General features: G+C 44.6%; 1 protein-coding gene across 1 annotated transcript; it reads left to right on the plus strand.

The window, feature by feature from the left end:
• Nucleotides 1–1,379: 1,379 nt before the first annotated feature.
• Nucleotides 1,380–20,881, plus strand: inpp5f (inositol polyphosphate-5-phosphatase F). The gene is made up of 20 exons (XM_062520099.1): nt 1,380–1,839; nt 5,663–5,743; nt 7,062–7,198; nt 8,481–8,609; nt 8,959–9,126; nt 9,535–9,591; nt 10,724–10,922; nt 11,385–11,564; nt 11,678–11,745; nt 12,049–12,173; nt 12,467–12,544; nt 12,961–13,081; nt 13,440–13,568; nt 14,266–14,383; nt 14,670–14,868; nt 15,153–15,224; nt 15,382–15,455; nt 15,951–16,079; nt 16,194–16,281; nt 16,614–20,881. Exons 1-20 carry the CDS (start codon nt 1,734–1,736, stop codon nt 17,734–17,736), a joined length of 3,381 nt encoding a protein of 1,126 aa, XP_062376083.1. The 5' UTR covers nt 1,380–1,733; the 3' UTR covers nt 17,737–20,881.
• Nucleotides 20,882–20,978: the final 97 nt, after the last annotated feature.

A 20,978-nucleotide genomic window follows, 5' to 3' on the forward strand; every position in this document is an offset into this window, starting at 1 on the left:
ACCAACAAACATTGTATTGACATTGACAATTAACAGTTTAAAGTAATGTCACATAGATAATGAATAAATGAATTAGAGGAAAACAAGATTACATTAAATTACATTTGGCTAGCGATTTATTTAGCCAAAGCGACTTACAACATGGTGACGACTTACAACAAGATAAACAGATGAGTATTCAGACACTTTTTAAAGATCCCGAAACTATCGCTAGAACGAAGAGCAGTCAGGTAAATCATTCCACCAACAAGGGATCACAGAAGAAAGTCATCTTGACTGTGACCTCTTATGGAGGAAGACTGACATAACAGACACTTATAGCAGTGCAGTGCAGTGTGCAAGAGGGGACGAGAGCTGGATCATGGAATTAAAAGAGCAAGGTGCAGATGTGGTCAATGGGAAACATATAAAATTTATCCCACACAGATCCAGAGAGTGCCCTACAGACCAGAGTGAGGGATTTTAATATAGCCTAATTCTGGCTGCTAGGAAGCCAGTGAACTATCAGAGGGGTTACATGTGTCTTCTTTGACTGGTTAAACAAAGGTGTTGTTGCATTTTATAATCGTCTCACTACACAAGCAGGTAGGCCAGCTGACAATACATTGCAATAGTCCCATTTTGAAAGAATCATGGCCTGCACAAGAAGTTGTGTGGCATTGTGTGTTAGATAAGGTTTGATATTGTGAATATTGTATAAACCGACAGGGCTTTGCAACTGAGGCTACATACTCACATGCTTGGGTCAGTTCTTGTAACAGTATTTCTGTAGAAAATTAAACTAGCTAGCCAAATTACTTACTCTCTCACACACACACACACACACACACACACACACACACACACACACACACACACACACACACACACACACACACACACACACACACACACACACACACAGTCCCCTAATAGCCTAGCATTTGTGACAAACAATTTAAAAAAAGGGTACCAGATTGTGCATACTTAGGCATACGAATTGGAATGATTTATTCATGTATTCATGATGAATGATCAAAGCTTTGTCACTAGTTCCTCATTCAGATGTTTCTTGTGACTACACATTTTAATATTTGCATTAAATATAGATAAATGTAAATGGCCTTGCAATCATCAGTGTCAAACAACAACCTGATTGTACCATACTTCCTTTAAGAATGTCAGAACAGGCCATAATAAAACACCATTAGGATGTGCGTCAATAATATTTTCATAACTAATAACTATCATTGCACATAGCCTTTTAATCAAAATTATGGGAATATGTTCAAGATAATTAAATATCATGGAATGTTTCTGTAGCACGGAGGAGGATCATGTTTCGGATGACGACAGCAGTCACGTGTGATTGTTTCTGCAGGAAATTGATTCAGTCGGTCCTGAAACTGGGAAGAAACAGTCTCAGCGACATTTTCAAAGGACTAAGAAGTTGTCCCGTCTGTCTCGGCCGACATTACGCGCTAGAATGTCGTCTATGCTGCAAGACAATTAATACTGTCACTCATATACTGACAGCAGCATGTCGGAGTCTAGTAAATTAATAAAAACGTACATAGCTATTAGCTAGTTAGCTGGCTAACTAGCACGCTTAACGAATAAGCCTGCGTTTGTTATCTCAAGCCAAGAGGACGTTCGGTTTGGGCAGTTAAAACGTTACTGTCAGTTGGACTGTAGCAAAGTCAGACTCACGTAGCTTTACTGGATACAAACAGTATTCACATGTTTGGTCAGTTATGGTCGAAATGGAGCTATTTCAAGCAAAGGATCATTATATTCTCCAATGCGGTGACAACGCACTGTGGTGCAGCAGGAACGATGGTACTATGAGCGTGAGACCCGGTAAGTCATTATTTTACTGGTAGTGGTGGTAGCTTACTGTTTGTTATCAACACGAGCTAAAGATCGATATCTATTTGGCATTACATCACCTCACCTAATATTAACGTTATCAATTACTGTTGTGACATTATCAATACCAACTACTGTACGTTATCTGTAGCGTTGTCGATAACCTCCTCCCAAAAGCCTTTAACATTGCTACTTTTTAGGTCGTTCAGGTCATACCCACAGCTTCGTGCAGTTTATTTCTGAATCAAAAACAATTGCCAACTAACGTTAGTTGTCGTTCTGTTGGCGTACATGCATGTATTCGTGTTTATAGTTGAGGTAACATCAACGCTGGCACGTATTCAATCAGCCAAAATCTAGATACTCGTTATCACAGCTACGGGTGATTTTCCTGTTTCACGAAGCATAGGCCATCGCTGTCTCTTATCTGGCCAGTATGATTGCCCTACTTTCGAGAGGGCAGTAGTCAGTTCTCTTATTTTCTATAAACATGTCCTGGCGAGGTCGAAAGAATGTCGTGAGACGTGAAGCGGGTAGGCTAGGTTCTGTGCCAGCCGGTGCACAGTACCACAGGAAATGAATACATCCGTGGTGCGTGCATCACACGACAGGCCATGTCCAGCCAATGATGCCATTTAATTAGGTGGTAAAATGAAAGCGTACAGTAGGTTACTTGAAATTGGTAGCTGCTAGAGGTCATTTCCATGGCTATGCCAGGCATTTTTAGTGAAGCATCAGTGTTGCCTAACCTGGCAGTGAACCATGATTACCACCCTCCTCCATATTTGCATCCTTACTCATGAGAGATACTGTGTGTGTGTGTGTCTGTGTGTGTCTGTGTGTGTGTGTGTGTGAGAGAGTGAGAGAGAGAGACAGTGATCTTACGTCATGTGAAGATGGTGATAATTTTTTATTTGATCATATTTATCAGATATATTTTTGTTATACAGTCAGGGTTTATGAATAGTGACCTAGAGACTTTATAAGAACTCAGTTGGACCCATGCACATTTGTGTGTAGGTTATAACTGCCACATCCCCTTGCATATAAGCCGTACTGCTTTTCTTCTCTCTTCTCTAGTTTGTCGTGCTGCAAGTCTGTTTATTCTCCCTGATTGCACTAAAGCCTGAGGGAACCACACTGAATAGATTCCCTTGATCCCAATGTTGTTAGTAGAACACTAGCCTATGTCCCTTTTGCTCAGTAAATGCAAGAACTGAGTCTCCAATGCATTTTTCCTTTGGCACGACTGTTTTTTTAAGAACCTCACTCTTCATCTAGTGCACACACACAGGCAGAAATCCCACACAAAGTGAAGAACAGTTCTGTGTTCAGTGTGTCGTTTTGTCTTTTTGTACATGTGCATACAAATTCACATGTGCACTCCCTGTGTTTTCCCTCTCGCTCTCTTGACCTGTCCGATTCCAGAGCGAGTGGTCAGTCAGAGCAGAACTGACAGTTGAGTTAGTGCACTCTTCTGTAACTGAAAAGCAGTGGTGGGGACAGTGTTTTGTCGACTGCGTGCTAGTGGGAAGGAGTAGCCTAGTCTGCGGAGCTGGCTTGTGTCTCCTCGTGTGTGCGCAGCCAGGCTCATCAGGTTTGGGTTGCAACGCTGTTCCATTATTTAATTGGAAAAGGCTTTCCACTGTTCATTAAAAAAGTCTGTTGGTCCAATAATTGACACAAGTGCTGGGTAAACAGGCAGCACAGAAGAGAAAGATGGTCATGCCATGATTTGCACTCTGTGTGTTCACTGGTGACCAACATTATGCTCTCGTTAATGGTCTGGTTACCTGAACCAAGAGCCATCTGAGAGTTCCGATTTCTCTAGTGGCCACAGCTATCTTAGTAGACTACCCTTGTGTCCTCAGAAAGGGTTAAATGGAAGGGGTAAGTGTAAGGATTAGGTTAGCTGATGCCAGGCCAAAATCAAGAAACATGCAAAGGTCAGAGAGACTGGACTTTTATGTCTTAAAAGGAATAAGGCTGGCCTGTGTTTTATGCCTTTAGTTTTATTGGTTGTGATCCCTGTCAAGTGACGCCCTTTTGTCTTGTCTCTGGAAGTTGTCATCTCTGCAGTTTGCTAGGAGGCCTGAAGTACTTGTCATTTCTCTCTCTGCCACAAAGTGTGGTGTGACAGACAGTAGTGCTCACACAGGCCATATGCATCTCACCGATCTCAGCAGCTCTGAGGCCCACTCAATGTACCCAGCGTGGCCTGGGACTCCCCCTCTGCGCACCATATCACTGAGTCGGTGATTGCTTTAGCCCGAGCAAACGTTGTGGTTTAAATCGTCACCTCCTTTCTCACTCGCGCCTTATGTAGAGCGCTGTGGGTAACAAGAGCAGCTGGGCGTCAAGTCATGTGCCTCAGGATTTGTTGCAGCTAGTTGTTGCTGGCCGAACTGTGGCAGGGGCCCTGACTGACAAACTAAACTGACTTGCCTGTGTGGGAGCTAGCAGCTAGCTAGCCCTTTTGCCTGGGCTCCATGATGGCTGGGGCATGGAAAGTGTGCCCCTGTATGATTCACACTTCCTGACTGCTGCTAGGCTTAACCACACCCTGGGGTTCCCACTTCCCTAGCTGTTCTTTACCAGGAACAGGCAGAGGGCTGAACCCTGCTGTAGGATACACCAGCAGCATTTCACCCCAGCAAAATATTATTCACCACACTGATGTTTTTTATCAAAACAAACAACGTAGGTGCACATAGTACAGGCCTAGCGTGTTTGTGCAGGAAATGGCAAATTCCATTATTTTGCTGTAGAATATCTGATGCTGGGTCTTTCCTTATCATCCATTCATTCCTTCTATCCTCAATAGAATACATTTTTCCAATGCTGATTGATTATGTAGGCTAGTAGATATATGAGATAGCTTATTTAGAGAAGGTTTAGACATGTTTTTTTGAGACGAGGTTGTGTGGGCATGACAAGTGCTCAGAGACACAGTGTTCCACAGGGAGTCCCATCTCTCATGAACCTTGGTCTTTGAACCAGTAGTTATTATTTAAGCTCAGTACATTCATGCATGGAGGATTTTGATATGACCACATTTTTGGTCATATCAAACATTTACAAGCTGTGGGGTAGGTGTAAGTATGCATATATATATATTTTGCTGCTTTGTGTCATAGGTTGTTAATGCTGTTTTGACAGCAGCTGGCTTCCGTCTGTGTGTGTGTGTGTGTGTGTGTGTGTGTGTGTGTGTGTGTGTGTGTGTGTGTGTGTGTGTGTGTGTGTGTGTGTGTGTGTGTGTGTGTGTGTGTGTGTGTGTGTGTGTGTGTGTGTGTGTGTGTGTGTGTGTGTGTGTGTAAGGTAAAAGGATTTCTCTTTAGTCTCACTCACATGATGGCATGACTCTTGCTGTGATATCATGACAAATTGCTCTGTTATGCGTGCTCCAAATACCCTGATGTTGATGACATTAAACAGTACCTCAGCTGAACAGTCATTGTCAGAATAACTGTATGTGGATTTGAGTAGTAATGTATTCTTACTCAAATACTTTGAGTGAATTGGTTTTGGCTGTCCGCCGTTCAGGTTTAATCTTTGTCTGTCATTGGGTCCATCAAACTAAATACACTAGTCTCAGCTTGCAACATGGAATACAGAGATACAGAACATAGGCCTGTGGTTCTAAATGAATGAACTATACTATAAGACTGGCTGTTGAGTTACCAACTGAACTCTTTAGTTACTCAGGTCCTGTCCCAGGACATATCTGGAAGACATTGGACCATTATCATTACTGCTTGATATTTTGTAAATGGGCCGATAGCTTACCACCTCTTTGTATGTTTTTGTTCCCCAGCTACTGACCTGCTGTTGGCATGGAACCCTGTTTGCCTGGGCCTTGTGGAGGGCCTCATTGGGAAGATACAGCTCCATGCTGGTAAGTGGCAAGTCCTTGTCAGTCAATGGGATTGAGAACAGTGTGTCTCAGATTAGTGTTGTGTTGTTTCAATGAGGGGAATTGACATAATTAGTTAATTAGGCTAACTATTGGGCTAATGTTATTTTCTTAACTCTTTTTTTTTCTCAAGTGAAAGTCTTCAGTAAAGAAGACTTGCTAAGTTAAGTAGATCAGTTAAGTCAAAGGGGATTAAGGGGGCAGTCTTGGTAGGGTAGGGGTTAGGGTTAGGGTTAGACTTTCATTTTGTTAGCACACAACTCAAAGTTGAAAATGAATAGATCAGCTTGTGTGCAACCGACTATTTTGAAGATGGGTCAGTTGCACTTTCTTCTAGAAGATATTTTTTAAACCCTTGCCTGATCAAGACCACTAACATCTTACTGTTAGAATTAGATTAGGCTCTTCATTACGGTTATTGGGGGAACTTTTGGGGACTTAGGTTAAGCCTAGTAGAGGCTTTTATATATATTATTTAAGTTCAACATATAGGCCTACATGTTTTTTTCCCCAGCCCCTCTTTTCTGTTGAAGCCATAATTTGATGATATTGAGTTTATAAACAGGACTTCCTCATCTGTCATTGGTTGCATTGCTTTCAGGGCATCTCATTGTGTCCTAGTGAATGTGGCAGTGTTGCCATTCATGGCCCTGTTTAAACTGTGGGGAGAAATCAGCCTGGAGATTATGACACGTTTATAACTGAGTGACTCAGCTAATGCACAACAGATCATCCTCAAGGCATGCGCCCATGGAGAGGATGTGTATAATGTTCAGTATTGACACAAGTCCCCCTTGCCTCTCAGCTGTTGGTTTGTCTGGTTCTGTCGGCAGTTGTTACCTGAGGCGGACCTCACTGTAGTCACTGGCCGCCCCTGATTCAGCTGTCTGTCCTCTGGGGGTGGGGCTGGCTTCTTACCAAACTATTAGAGGCGGCACGAAAGTATTCACAGTGGCTGTTCCACCGGGTTGTTTTTGTTCGGGCATGAAAGGTGCTTGTTCTCTCACTTCCAATTAATCAAGGAGCAGCCCCGGCCCCAGGTTTCATTTGAGCTCCTGCTCCAGGAATAAATCACCCGCCGCCCTTCTGTCCTCGCGGCAGGACAGGGGCCAGGGAAATGAACCGCCGGTGAAGTCACGCCTTGCGGAATGTGCGGAATTCTTCGGGCTAATGACGCATCCCTTCCCCGGGCCCTGTCCTCCTCTCCATTTCTCGCTCTCGCTCTCTCACTCATTGTTTATGTGTGTGTGTGTGTGTGTGTGTGTGTGTGTGTCCGCTCTGTCTTTGTCTCGCCCGTCAGATCTTCCTCTGTGCCTCGTCTTGATCCGGCAGAAAGCACTGGTCGGAGAGTTGCCAGGAAACCACAAAGTGTACAAGATCACCAAAATAGCTGTGGTGGAGCTGTCGGAAGATGAACCCCAGGACTTGGAGCTGGAGGTGGGTGGAAGTAGTAGAACTGTCACAGCACAGAGAAAAAACACACACCCAACACACACACCCACACCAGCCAAATGTGTGCCATTTCAGAGTGCCTACAGGTAGTCCCCTCCCATAACGTCCAACAGAACAAGCCTCTGCAATGTAGCGTTCATCAGGGAGTGTTTGACTCCCTGATGAAGGCTACATTGCCGAAACGCGTTGGAGTTTTTTTAAAAGGTTTAATGTGACCGAGCCGCTACAATAAAGGCTTTTTAACTTTTGTTACATGAGAGTGCCTTGGAGTTCCTCTGGTTTTTCCCCTTCCAAAGAGCACCTCAAACAAACTTTTTCTGAGTCCAAGAAGCGCTCCTAGACAAACGTTTTCAGAACAAGCCTCTGTTTACGGTCTCCAGGCCAGTTCTCTTACTATTATGCAGACCCCTGCTGTACATTTGCCTCTGAAAGCCTCGTGCCCTAACGTGCATGCTTCGGTGCTTGATGACGTGCAGCTGTTCTTTCTCATCGGCCTGCGACATGTGACGACGTGTATCAGTTGTAAATACGATCATTTAGTGTTCTCTCATCAACCGTGCAGTTTTAGAGTTAACCCCTTAAGGGTGATTTCATTAGGCTTGGTATCTGCTGCATGCATGAAGGGGGCAGTTCTTGCCCATACAGCAAGAGTTATCTAAGCGCAGACGTAGGTCCCACAGACACCACTCTGTTGTATTGCTATGGTTTTTATTTCTGGAGTTCTGTGGATTAGGGGGGGGTCAAAGATTTTATCCAGCTAAGTGATGTCAAGGGTTTCCACTATTTGTTTGTCCTACTACAAACCAAACACTTTAGGATATCTCCTGTTTATTACACGTCTCAGAGCGATTACTGTTGCTGTGACCTAGAGCAGAGGAGTGCGGTGTGGACCGTGACCTAGAGGAGAGGGAGTGTGGTCTCGACCGTGCTGGGGATCTCTCGCGTAATTGGGCTGTGGTGACTTTCAGACAATGACTCCCAACAACATGCCAGACACGCCCTTTTGGCTATAGTGTTTCCTTTGAGCTGTTTGCGGTTGTGAAACTCCAGTTAACTGTATACGGTGTTCCACATGGCATGTCACAGTGTGACGTGTGAAGGACTTCTTAATGAAACTGATCCAGAACGCATGAAGCTCATCACATTTTTGACGGGTATACGTTATGCAATGACTCGTCTTGAGACAATTAGGTGAACGGTGAGGAAACCGGTAGCGAGTTTCAGGAACATTCTTAGTGATTGCATCATGTCTATCCCCTCATTCCAGCTTTGCAAGAAGCACCACTTTGGGATCAACAAACCAGAGAAGATCGCACAATCCCCAGACGAGTCCAAGTTCCTGCTGAAGACGCTGAATCAGATCAAGTCCAATGTCGCTCAGCCCACCAAGAAAAAGGTTGGCACCTCCCACCGTTTTATGCTAAGTAGTTGGTTTACACCACAAATGTCCCTCTCTGATAAATTTTGCCCATGGTTGTTTTCACATTTTAAACTTACTGACATAGAAATCAACAGGATTGTTCTGAAGTCACAGTAGCACACATACATGCGTGTACAGACACCCACAGACACCCACAGACACCCACAGACACCCACAGACACCCACAGACACCCACGTGTAATGTTGTGGATATCTCCTCTCTGCTGTGTACTGGTTGCGTTTGAGAGCCTGTGGTAAAGTCTGTCCGCCGCTGTTGCGTTTGCACCCGTAGTTCGCCCCCACCCAGTATACCCCTGATTCACAGGTCAAGGAGAACAAGGAGAAGGAGCGTCTCGAGAGGCGACTGCTCGACGAACTGTACAAGATATTCATGGACTCGGATTCCTTCTACTACAGCCTGACCTATGACCTCACTAACACCGTTCAGCGACAGGGAGCCGCGGACAAGTCGGACCTGCCCATCTGGAAACGGGTAGGCAGCTCTGCTTCAAGTCTGGCCTCGCCTCACCTCACCTCGCCTCAGTTCACTTCTCCTTTTGGTCTCCAGCCACGGCTTGGTGTCTAGAAACCATGAGGACACTTAAATCAGCCTGCCTTAAAAAAAAAATATGCTTAATAGTGGTGTCGAACATTCATTTGCATAGCTTGAAGAAATAAGTGCATTTGTAAAAGGTATGCCTAAATCAATACATATTATGGACTCACACACAGACAGGCGCACACACACACACACACACACACACACACACACACACACACAGACAGATTTTTGATGACTCAGTGCAGTGTGCCTGCCAAAATGTCTGATTGAATTGTTTGAAAGCCGCATGGCAGCTGTAAAGCCCGACTGCGAAGATGACTCGTCACTCTGCTCTCTTAGGTGGATGACCGCTTCTTCTGGAACAAGCATATGATTCAGGAGCTCCTGGACCTTCAGGTATGACCTCACCAAAATGACCGGGCATATATTTAATACCGTAATTTCCCGACTATTAGCCGCGGCTTATACATTGGTTTTGAAAAATTTCTTCAGCTATGGGGTTAATACAGGAGTGCAGTTAATATGGTGTTAATATGGTTTTGTTTCTTTTGACTTGCATAAAACACTGTCCTGCGGCTTATACACAATGCGGCTTATATGCGGGAAATTACTGTATGCGACAAAACATGTTGTTTTAGTCGTATAGATCACCCTGGTTTCATTAGTCAATTTCTTTAGCGTTTAGTACTTTCATTCAGTTAGCTGCATTGTAATGTACTGTATTATGGTCATGTATGGCGTTTGTAGATGAGTCTACATACAAGCCTAACTTGGAATAAAATCTCCAGATTGCAGCAAGCAGCAAGGACTTTAGTCACTGGAAGTTGACACCTGGCACTCCATGGCTGTCAGCATTTCATGAAAAGAGTGCAGATAGCAGAATGAGAATACTAGTAAACAGGGCTGCCGCCCTTATGCAAGTCCGTACGGAGAACAGATAAGAAACTGCACTTGACTTTTGTCCTCAAGGGGAGGATGTTTTTGGATTTCGTCTTTAAAGAAATCTTATCATGGATTTTGCAGCTGATTTCACTGCACCTGTCCACAAACACAAGAGTTTTTGTAAATGGTTCTGCTTTTCACTTGCGCTTGGTGTGGTGTGCTTCCGCGCTACTTTCTCCTGACTCTCTTGTTTGGATTAGTCAGTCCCGTAAGAATAGTTCCTCTTTATGAGACCTCAGCTGTGGTGACTAATCTCTTGTCGTGCCCTGCCCAGCTTAGGAGCAGTGTCTCCTTTCCACACTGGCTGTGGGAAGTGCTCGCTCGGGCTATTCAAGCCCAGAGCAGCCCAATGGGATTTGACTATTAATGGCCATATGTCAGCTCTTACTGTTAACTCACTGATTCAGTAGCTGATGCAGTATTCAGTAACTGATTCATGAACGCTATTCATATTCCCAGACATTGTCGATGTGTGTTTGGCACGTTTTTGAAGTGATGGTGGAGGCGATGATGTCTTCTTCTTCTCCTCTCTGGAAAACACGTGATCCGTGCTGCTGTCAACCACCTCTGTGTCTCCCTGCTGCAGGTGCCCCAGGTGGACTTCTGGGTGGTCCCCGTCATCCAGGGCTTTGTGCAGGTGGAGGAGCTGGTGGTCAACTACAACGACAACTCCGACGAGGAGAAGAGCAGCCCGGACACGCCCCTTCAGGAGCTCACCTGCGTGGACAACATTCACCCCCGCTTCGCCGTGGCCATCATCTCCCGCCGCAGTAGACATCGCGCTGGTACGCGTCCTACACCACACTGCAACACACTTACACACACACCACTTATGCTTAATGTGGGGTTTTATACTTTTATACACGTACACCAATATGCGTCAGATTAAAATGATGTGTAAAGTATAAAACATATACCAATATGCATCAGTTAAAAGGCATGTTTTATACTTTAAACATACTTTTAATCTGATGCATATTGGTGTATGTTCTGTGCTGTACCAAGCTATTATGTGAAGTGAGATCTACACTGAGAGAGGATGATAGAATGAGAAGAGTTTGATGGCGTGATGAGATCTACACTGAGAGAGGATGATAGAATGAGAAGAGTTTGATGGCGTGATGAGATCTACACTGAGAGAGGATGATAGCATGAGAAGAGTTTGATGGCGTGATGTACTGACTCCTTTATCTTTCGCCTCCTCGTGTCCCCCCCCGTCCCCGTCCCCGTCCCCCCGTCCCCCTCAGGGATGCGGTATAAGCGGCGAGGTGTGGACACAGATGGCCACGTTGCCAATTATGTGGAGACGGAGCAGCTGATCCACGTCCACAGTCACACGCTGTCCTTTGTGCAGGCCCGCGGCTCCGTCCCCATATTCTGGAGTCAGTCAGGGTACCGCTACAACCCTCGGCCCCGCCTGGAGAAAGGTGAGTGCGCACCGCACAGCAGATGATTCGCAACAGAGGTCGTTTGTGTCTGACCTGGCATGTTTTAAAACTGTGCGGTTAATTTTAAATCATCACTGTCCTGTATTTTACAGATGAAAAGGAGACCGTTCCGTACTTTGCTGCCCACTTTGACCAGCAGCTCAGCGTCTACAAAAAACAGGTGAAATGTGTCATCAGTCTAAAAATACAGCAGGTTTAGGTCATCTGTAAAGTTTATTTTTGTTGGCTGCCCAGAGGAACCTCTGGAATGTATCCAGTGACTGCTATATAAACATGTTTACATGAAGGAGTAGTGGGTCAACCGTACACTTAGCTATTGAAGAAAGGAACATGTTAATAATAACCGTGATGACAGAAAAGCTGTTGCAGTCATCTTGTGCAGCGGCTATCCTGGCCATGGAGCTATTTGGTCTCCCAAACGTCTCCTCTGCACACGTTCATCTCATCGCTTGTTGCCCTGCAGGTGATCATCAACTTAGTGGACCAGAGTGGCAGAGAGAAGATGATTGGCGACGCATACCTCAAGCAAGTGCTGCTGTACAACAACCCCAACCTGACATACGTCTCCTTTGATTTTCACGAGCACTGGTGAGTATTCCCAAGCTGTCAACTAACGCTGTGATCGGTGTCTGCAGAACAGATAATGAAATGAGATGTATTAATTATATTATTATTTTATTAATTATGGTTGGACACTATCCTTCCCCATGCAGTGTTTTCTGAAGCAAACATTTTAGATTTAGATACTGAGTATTCAAATGTAAATAATAAAAAGTCATAATCAAAAGCAAAAATTCAGTGTGGAAAGTGTGGAAATACGCGTAAAGCATGGGGAACTGATGGCATATGAATAAGCTAATGTTAAATTGTTCTCTCTGTAGCCGGGGAATGAAGTTTGAGAATGTGCAGACCCTAACAGATGCCATTTGGGATATCATCACAGACATGAAATGGGCCTGGTGAGTGCTTTGGCAATTTCATGAATACCCCAGTCCATCTTTGTAAATGCGTTCACATGTTTCTTGGGCTGTACAAACAAAGCATCTTAAGTATACATGAACTGTACAAAAATGGTCAGTTTGTTCATAAATTAAGAAAATATTATGATCCCTTTGACCAAACGTGTGTCAAACGTGACTGTTTATTTTGTTAAATAGCCAACAAGCGCTCCAAAATCCTGCCGACTGGAGACAGTAAGAGCTTCCTCTCTTGTGTCCACCAAGAGGGATTAGAGGTGTCCTGTTTCTCTTGTGGTTAAATACACAGGGCCTGTTACACAATTTGAGGTTGAAAGCTGTGCTACAGTTAAGGTCGGGACAAAAAAAAATTACAATCATCCTCATCAAATATTCATGTGACCGTGTTTTTCTGTCAGGGTGGACCAAGCAGGAGTCATCTGCCAACAGGAGGGCATCTTCCGGGTGAACTGCATGGACTGTCTGGACAGGACCAATGTTTTGCAGGCCGCTATCGCCCGAATGGTCATGGAGCAGCAGGTAAAATCACATGCAGCCAGTATCAGCAGTGGAGACCTTGTGGTCAGACTATACCAGGGGTGTCAAAACTGCGGCCCGCCACACACTTTAATGCGGCCTGCCAAGCATGCATTCGTTTATCATAGATTTGGCACGCTACGCACTTGGGTTATCATTGGCTGTTCGCTATTTTTTCAAGACCCAATGTGGCCCTTGAGCCAAAAAGTTTGGACACCCCTAGACTATACAATTGTGAGAGTAAATTGATACACCGTCAATATATATGCAAAGAGAGTAACGAGACAGAAAGTAGGTGAGATGTTATTTGTTTTGCTGAAAGCACCCATTTGAAACGTTGTTGATTCTGTTTTCCAAATAGCTGAAGAAGCTCGGCGTGATGCCTCCAGAGCAGCCGCTGCCCGTTAAGTGCTACCGCATCTATCAGGTCATGTGGGCCAACAACGGGGACACCATCAGCCGACAGTATGCCGGTACCGCTGCCCTCAAGGTCAGTTCTGTGCATCTTGTCTTTTTTAAACAGCCGCACATTCTCAAGGACACGCTTTTGCTACTGTGGGATTTTTGTACAGTCTTTTCGCTTGTGTGAGTCAGCGTTGCATTTTAAATTCCCAGAGTCCTTGAGATGTGCTTTTTGAGATGTGATTAGCCATGCATGACTGTGCATCTACAGGATCAGTGGATCCTCCACAAGCATGACTTTCCGGGTTTTCCATGGGCATTACAGCTCATTTCTGTAGCGAAAAGCATGACTATCTGAGTAGACCACACATCTTCCTTGTTCTTCTCGGAGATAATCTAAATGTTTTCTTGAAATACTTTTGAAATACCATTGAGTTAACGTGTTAACTCCCTAATTAAAATGTAGTCAGAGTGCTAAACGCATCCATCAGTATGTCCATGTGGGTTAGCCTGAACAAGTGCTTGAGCTGTAACAATGAATGGGAGTAGTGTGAAACTGTACTGCCTGTGAATGGTATTTTTGCATATTCAAATAAGATAGTGGGCTGTGGGGGAAATGTAGCAAGACAAAGCAGGCATCTCATGCTGTCCATATAATTTATGGAAATGACTTTTTCACAACAGCCCCATAGCAGCCCATAATGCTGTAATGTTTTCAAAATGTGGCTTGATGGAGTTGTGAAATGTTTCGCTTTGTACTAATTTCTTGTCATGTCATGGCACAGGGAGATTTTACACGAACGGGAGAGAGGAAACTGGCTGGAGTGATGAAGGATGGCGTCAACTCAGCAAATCGCTACTACCTGAACCGCTTCAGAGATGCCTACAGGCAATCTGTTATTGGTGCGTAATATGCTAGTTTAAAAAAATGTAACTCTGGACATGAACGACCTTGACCTGTTCTGATATTTTGGGGAGTCATTCTTAAAGTATATCAGGGCTCGACATTAATGTTTGCCCAGGTGCCCTTGGCCACCAAATTGTACAAGTGGCAGCAAGATTTGGTTGGCTTTGGCAACCAAAACCTGGCAACCACTTTTAAAAGCCGTTGAGCCTGAAGCATATACATAAGCACCATAATACACTGCTGACCTGTGTGGGTGGGGCTGCTGCTCTCGTCTCTCTGTAGACCTCATGATGGGCCTGCCGGTGACGGAGGACCTGTACTCCATCTTCAGTAAGGAGAAGGAGCACGAGGAGAAGGAGAAGGAGAGCCAGCGCGGAGTGCAGGAGCAGGTCAGCATACTGCTGCAGACCTACATGCAGCTGCTCCTGCCCGACGACGAGAGGTTTCACGGCGGATGGGCCCTCATCAACTGTGACCCCAGGTCTGTTGGCGGAGTGGTGCTTGTGTTGCATTCTAGACTAATGATGAGGATGTAATTCTGAGGGAAGATGGCCTGTGAAATGTTATGTCCATTCATAGAATGCATTGAAATGAAAATAGTCTGAAAGTAGTTCTGTTGTATTAATCAATTTCACAGCAAAAATATCGACTGAAGTTTTGAACTGGTTTGAATTGTGAGAGTCAAGAGCAGCTCAGAGGAGCTGTGACTATACTGTGATAATAAGGACCAAAGCCGTCTGAATGGGCTACACTTCTCTATTTCAGCCTCATTGATGCAACACACAAAGATGTGGACGTCCTGCTGCTCCTGTCCAACAGCGCTTATTATGTGGCTTAGTAAGTGCTGCGGTCCTGGCCTTGAATTTGAATGAAATGTTTCATTATTACATTTAGATCTCATCTGATTTTATTCATTTATTTATTATTACGTTTAGTTCTCATCTGACTTTATTCATTTATCTATCTACTTCCCTCCTTCCTTCCTTCCTTACAGCTATGATGATGAGGCTGATAAAGTGAACCAGTACCAACGTCTCAGTTTGGAAGGCTTGGAAAAGATAGAGATAGGTAAGGAGTTTGTACTGTAACTGTGTCAGTGGAGAGTCTGTCTGTGTGAGTGCGCTGTGCTGTACTCCGTGGGGTTCCAGACGTCTCACTCCGTCTAGCCTCACGAGCAGATCTAATTGGCCCAGATTGAAAGGAAATGTATGATGCAGTCTTTTCAAATAGAGGGCTATTTGTGGTAGCTTGCGCATCAAGCATAATGAAATTGCCTTTGAGACAACGGAAATAGAATCACACGGTTTGTATAAATAAGACACACTGATAGAGCACAGCTAGAGGCTATTTTCACTCACCTTGCTTAAGCAACCTGAATTCTGTTTTAGAAACTGTGTGTTGCGCAGACTTGGGCCATTCATTTGCCTTGATAGGCATGCATGACACATTTAGGCCATTTTCATCAGTTTACCACAAATTCATTTAGACTTCTGTGAGTGAAATTTCCCATTCTTCACACTCGTGTAATTGCCTGAAAACTAATCGCTCTTTTCTCGTTGGCAGGACCTGAGCCCACTCTGTTTGGGAAACCAAAGTACTGTTGCATGAGGCTGCACTACAAGAACGAGGAGACCAGCGGCTACTTCCACACGCTGAGGGCGGTGTCGAGGAACCCAGAGGACGACGGGAAAGGTACTGGACCAAGCAGGCCCGGACTGATGTATTCTGCTGTATGTGCATACACTAAAGATTACAGTCTTTCCTGTCCCAGAGCTGCAACAAGTTTTGGTCTGTTTTGGATTCCAGATACGTTGCAGTGCATAGCTGAAATGCTTCGAATAGCCAAACAGGCCATGGAACAAGAGCTGCCGATAATTGAGAAGAGACTGGAGAGGTGAGTGATCTCTCTGAGAATGTGATTTTTTTTTTGTGGCGACTCCTCAGAAGTTCCTCAGGTGGGGAGGGGCAGGTAGCAGTAGCACACAGCTGTGTCTTCACAGTGAAATATTAATCACCTCTGGGCCAGACCTGCCTCCCAAATGAGGTGAGCTTTAGATAAAAATAGCTCTTACATTCATGGTCAGGTTTCAGGCTTTTAGATCATTTTTGCAAATTATAAGCAATAAGAGAGAATATGAGGAGAGAATGTAACCCACTTAGCTGTTGCTAGGTGTGTAGTGGTGGCGGTGAATGGATTTCCTGTAAACAAACCTTTTTGTTTTCCAGGAGACACAGTAAACCCCATGAAGACATAATGGGCATCCAAGGCAGAGCAGGAGATCAGGCTCTGGGTTCCGGTCTAGCTCAGGGCAAAAGCTTCCTCCTCAACAAGTTCTCGTCTCTCAACCAGAAGGTCAAGCAGTCCAACCTCGGTCGACTGGGCACCTTCTCCAAGCCGGAGGTGAAGGTGAACTTCCTGAAGCCCAACATGAGGGTCAACCTCTGGAAGTCGGACAGCAGCCTGGAGACCACCGACAGCAACCCGGGCTCGGTGGCCATGAAGGACCTGTGCGACAACCACTCCGAGATCTCGTCCGACTCGGACTCGTACAACTCGGACGAGCAGCCGCACGCCAGCTCGCTGGACACCGCGGACTACGTGCTGCCCAGCTGCGGCATCGTGTCGGCGCCGCGCCTCAACAGCCGCTCGCAGTCCGTCAGCAGCGTGGAGATCGCCGTGCCCACCGTCGTCCACGGCACCAACACCGACTACAGCCAGGGCGACGGGCCCTCGCCCGAGACCGCCGAGGAGGCCATCCTCATAGACTTCGGCACGCCCATTGACGTTTACTGCCACCAGTTTGCCCAGGACGCTCAGACCAAGCCTGTGGAGGAGGGCAAGGAGGAGCAGCCGACTCTCCCCCAGAACCTCAGTGCTAAAGCCCCTCCGTCCACTCAGGAGGCCCAGCCAGGGTCTCAGCCCCAGCAGCCCCAGCAGCAGCAGCAGCCGCCACGGGTCAAAGAGGAGCCGCAGCTCTCCCGGCCGTCCCAGCTGAACGTGCAGCCCTCCGCGCCCACCTCCAACCTCTTGACCGTCCAGGCGGCGGGCTCGGCCGTGTCGGGCGGCTCGGCCTGCTCCCAGAGGAGCCTGGGCTCCCAGCTGGAGGGCAGCCTGGGCCCCTCGCCGGCAGACAGCAACGGCAGCCGGGTGGTCTCCCCCTTCGCCAAGATCAAGAGCTCCATGGTGCAGGTGGCCAGCCTGACGCAAGCCGGACTCACCCAAGGGATCAACTTCGCCGTGGCCAAGGTTCAGAAAAGTCCCGAACCGGAGGTGGTCAGCGAGACGGTCAACGAGAACGAACTGAAAGCAATGTTCACACAGTGCCAGACCCGGATTATCCAGATCTAGCACCTTTTGGTTTGGCCTTTGTGCGGTTCTTTTTTTTTCCGAGTCTTTCTTTTTTTTTCTTTTTTTTTAATTCTTGTGGTAGAACGTGACTTCCAGTACAGTAGCAGTAGCATAAGCTTGCACAATGGGGCACACTGACATCAGCTGAAATCCCTGCTCTTAATCCACCCTCTAGTTAACCTAACAGATGTTTACAGCCAGTGTTGTGTAGTGTGTAGTAAACCTAATCTAACTTGACCGTGCCCTTAATCTGACTAACGTCTCATGCATCCATATTCCATGTGTCTTGCATGTCAGAGGGTTTAGTCTGTGGTAGCTAGATCGAGGCAGGCAAGCTGTGTTGCTGCATGTCAAGAAACTACCTATAGATTAGTCACTTGTGATTCCCAACCGAGCAGTACACTTGTTGGTGGACGTCTTTTCCGTGTGAGCGTATTCCCTGTAGCTGCTTCCTGAACACAGGTAGAAATAACTGACCAAACTTCTTCGACATGGGCAGCTCAGCGCGAGACCGCACATAAATGGGAACATTTAAAAATGTTAAATATCATAAACGTTGTGTTTTATCATTAGAAAATGCACCAAAGTAGGAACTGAATAATGCAAGAGCTGTTCAATATGTACAGTAAGTATTGTATGTAATTACTATGTACTGTGTATCTTTAATAGCCCCTCTAATAGACATATTTCTACAGTAAGGTTTTATTGATGCTCCGGAGTGATGGTGTTGGTGGGATGTGTGACCTTTTCACTTCTCACTTGACGTACGCTTGGTCACAGGAGTCACTGTTGTGCTCTCATGCTTGGACTCCAGTTTTATTTTAGAATAGGTCAGAAGTCTCAAGGCAGACCTGGAGAAGCAGGCTAGTTTCCTGGGGAAATTCGGTCTGACGGAATTGGCTAATTGAATTGGCCTTTAATCGAAACATATTCAGAATAATTAGCAATGATTTTAAAAGATCTGTCATAAATGTCATTATTCGTCCATTTGTGGGGGAAGATCATATACAGGGAGCCCCAGCCAAATGTTTGATCACTGTTAAATGCTTTTTGCACTCTTACATCTGAAGAGTAAGCCTTAACAGATACATGTCAACTATTTATTGCAAATCTAACATAAGTTGCTATGTGTTGTGCTGTTTTTCTTTCTCATTCAGGTGATTATGATTGTGGGCTGTTGGTGTTTCAGGTTGTAGCCATAGGAAATCCGGGTATATGCCATGGTTCTCAAATACTATCAAAATGCATTGAGAAGATACTGTAGGGCATCATTTCAGCATTCCTTTTTGGTGCTCATTTCTGCTTTATAATTTCCAACAACTCTTGTTTATTTACAAAAACAAAGTCATTTATTTAATGTTCATGTCATAATTTGACATTGAGACCTCATACAGTTCCTGATTAGTTGAGAGCAAACAGTTGTGGTTGTGTTCTATAATGCTACGGCTTTCTAGCACCAATTCACCCCCCCCCACATCCTACTCAGTCTCAAGGTCCCTTCTGTGAAGTGTCTGCCAATCAGCATTATGGGCAGTTTGTTTAGAGCAATGCAATTACAGTTTGAGTTCTGAAATGTCAGATGGATGTTTTATTAGTAGCACGATCTTAAAAAGAAAAACCCAACAACCTCACACCGCCTTCAGTTCTTTGCACATCCTGTGACAAACATATCTAAATTTAGAGCAACCACAATGTGACACATTAATGAGGCTATAGACGATATAGACTGTGGCCACTGCTAAGAAAATGAATGTTGAAAAGATGTTTATGTGGAAACCAAATGGCAACAGCGTTTATTTGGATATTGTATGTCCACAAAAAGGAATCTATTCATTTTTTATTATTATTATTGGTGCAATTATTGAGTTTGAGGCTAAACGAAAGATCAGGTTGCGTTGTTGGAGAAAACAATTGCACTGACATTATTGTGAAATATAGTTCTTAGTTTATTTGTAATATTTTAAATCTCTGTGCGGAGAATTGGCTCCTTGCACTGACCTCACATGGTCAACTATGTTTTTTTCCCCCTCAGATTAAATATAATCTGTTATCCCTTACATTGCAACTTTTGAGATTATATCTTTGCCTGAACATAATTCACACCTTTCCTGCTCAAATTGCGCCTTAAAATGCGAAAGAGTTGATACTCTAGAATTTGCATTTTCCCCCTTACTCCCAAAACTGAACCTGAAGTCTTCACAAGTTAACAACAAAAAAATTGATGGAAGTTGGTGTTGCCTTGATGTTCCCAGTCATTGGTCGTCTCTGAAAACTCATTACCACCACCTATCAGAGGTTGGCGTGTACTTTTCAGTAACTCACTGCTACCACACTCCATGTGTTTTGAATTAGTGTTGTGCAGACTTAACTCTTGCATATGAGTTATGCACCGTCATTTTTTGTTTTGTTTTGTTTGTTTGTTTGGTTACAAAGCTATGGCAAGATTGTGCTGGGTTGAAAACATTCTGTTTGGGTTTATTATATTATAAGAAGTGCATGCACTGGACTGGTTCTCAAAGTTTGACCCTAAAAGGATGTTTGGTTACAGAGGTACATATTTAAGCATTGACACTGACAAAAAGCATTCCTTCCTCTTCATCTGGGTTCTTAATGTTTTGAGAGAATATTCATGTTCTATGCATAAGGATTTTCCTTAAGTATGCACAATCTTCCCCTGTTTTTGTCTCCTGGAACTGTATTTGCTTTCTCTTTTACTTTTTGTCTAACACACAAAGTGCTTATGAAACCTGTTTACTTTTGCCATTTATGCATTTACTTCACTGAGCAAACATTTTCCCCTCAAGTTCACTCCCTTCCTCTCCGACCAGTGAGTGACCTGACGAAAAATCCCAGTTTGAAGTACCTGACTTCCTGTGTTCACATGTGATTGTTGCAGTGTTCACGCACTTTCTAGCATCTTCCTCTGTTGTCTGTGCAGTGGTTCACTAATGGGGATTTGTCCAGTGTTGTCATCCCGTTTTATTCAGAGTTTTATTTCATAGTGAAATATATTTATTCTTATTTCATACTTAGTTCTTTCCTCAATTATTTCCTAAAAACTGAGCATAAATAATAACTGTGTAAACTGCTGTATTTTAAAATGTAATGGGGCATATATGGGAGGATTTTTAAGTAAATAATTTCAAAACTCTCTTGTGCTCTATTTTTTTTATTACATGTGTGTCTGCTTTGTTCATGTCTCAAGATATTCTTCCACTGTAGTCTTAGGTGTTGATTGACAT

Source organism: Sardina pilchardus, chromosome 18 (genome assembly GCF_963854185.1).
Source record: "Sardina pilchardus chromosome 18, fSarPil1.1, whole genome shotgun sequence".
In the NCBI taxonomy this organism is placed as follows: domain Eukaryota; kingdom Metazoa; phylum Chordata; class Actinopteri; order Clupeiformes; family Clupeidae; genus Sardina; species Sardina pilchardus.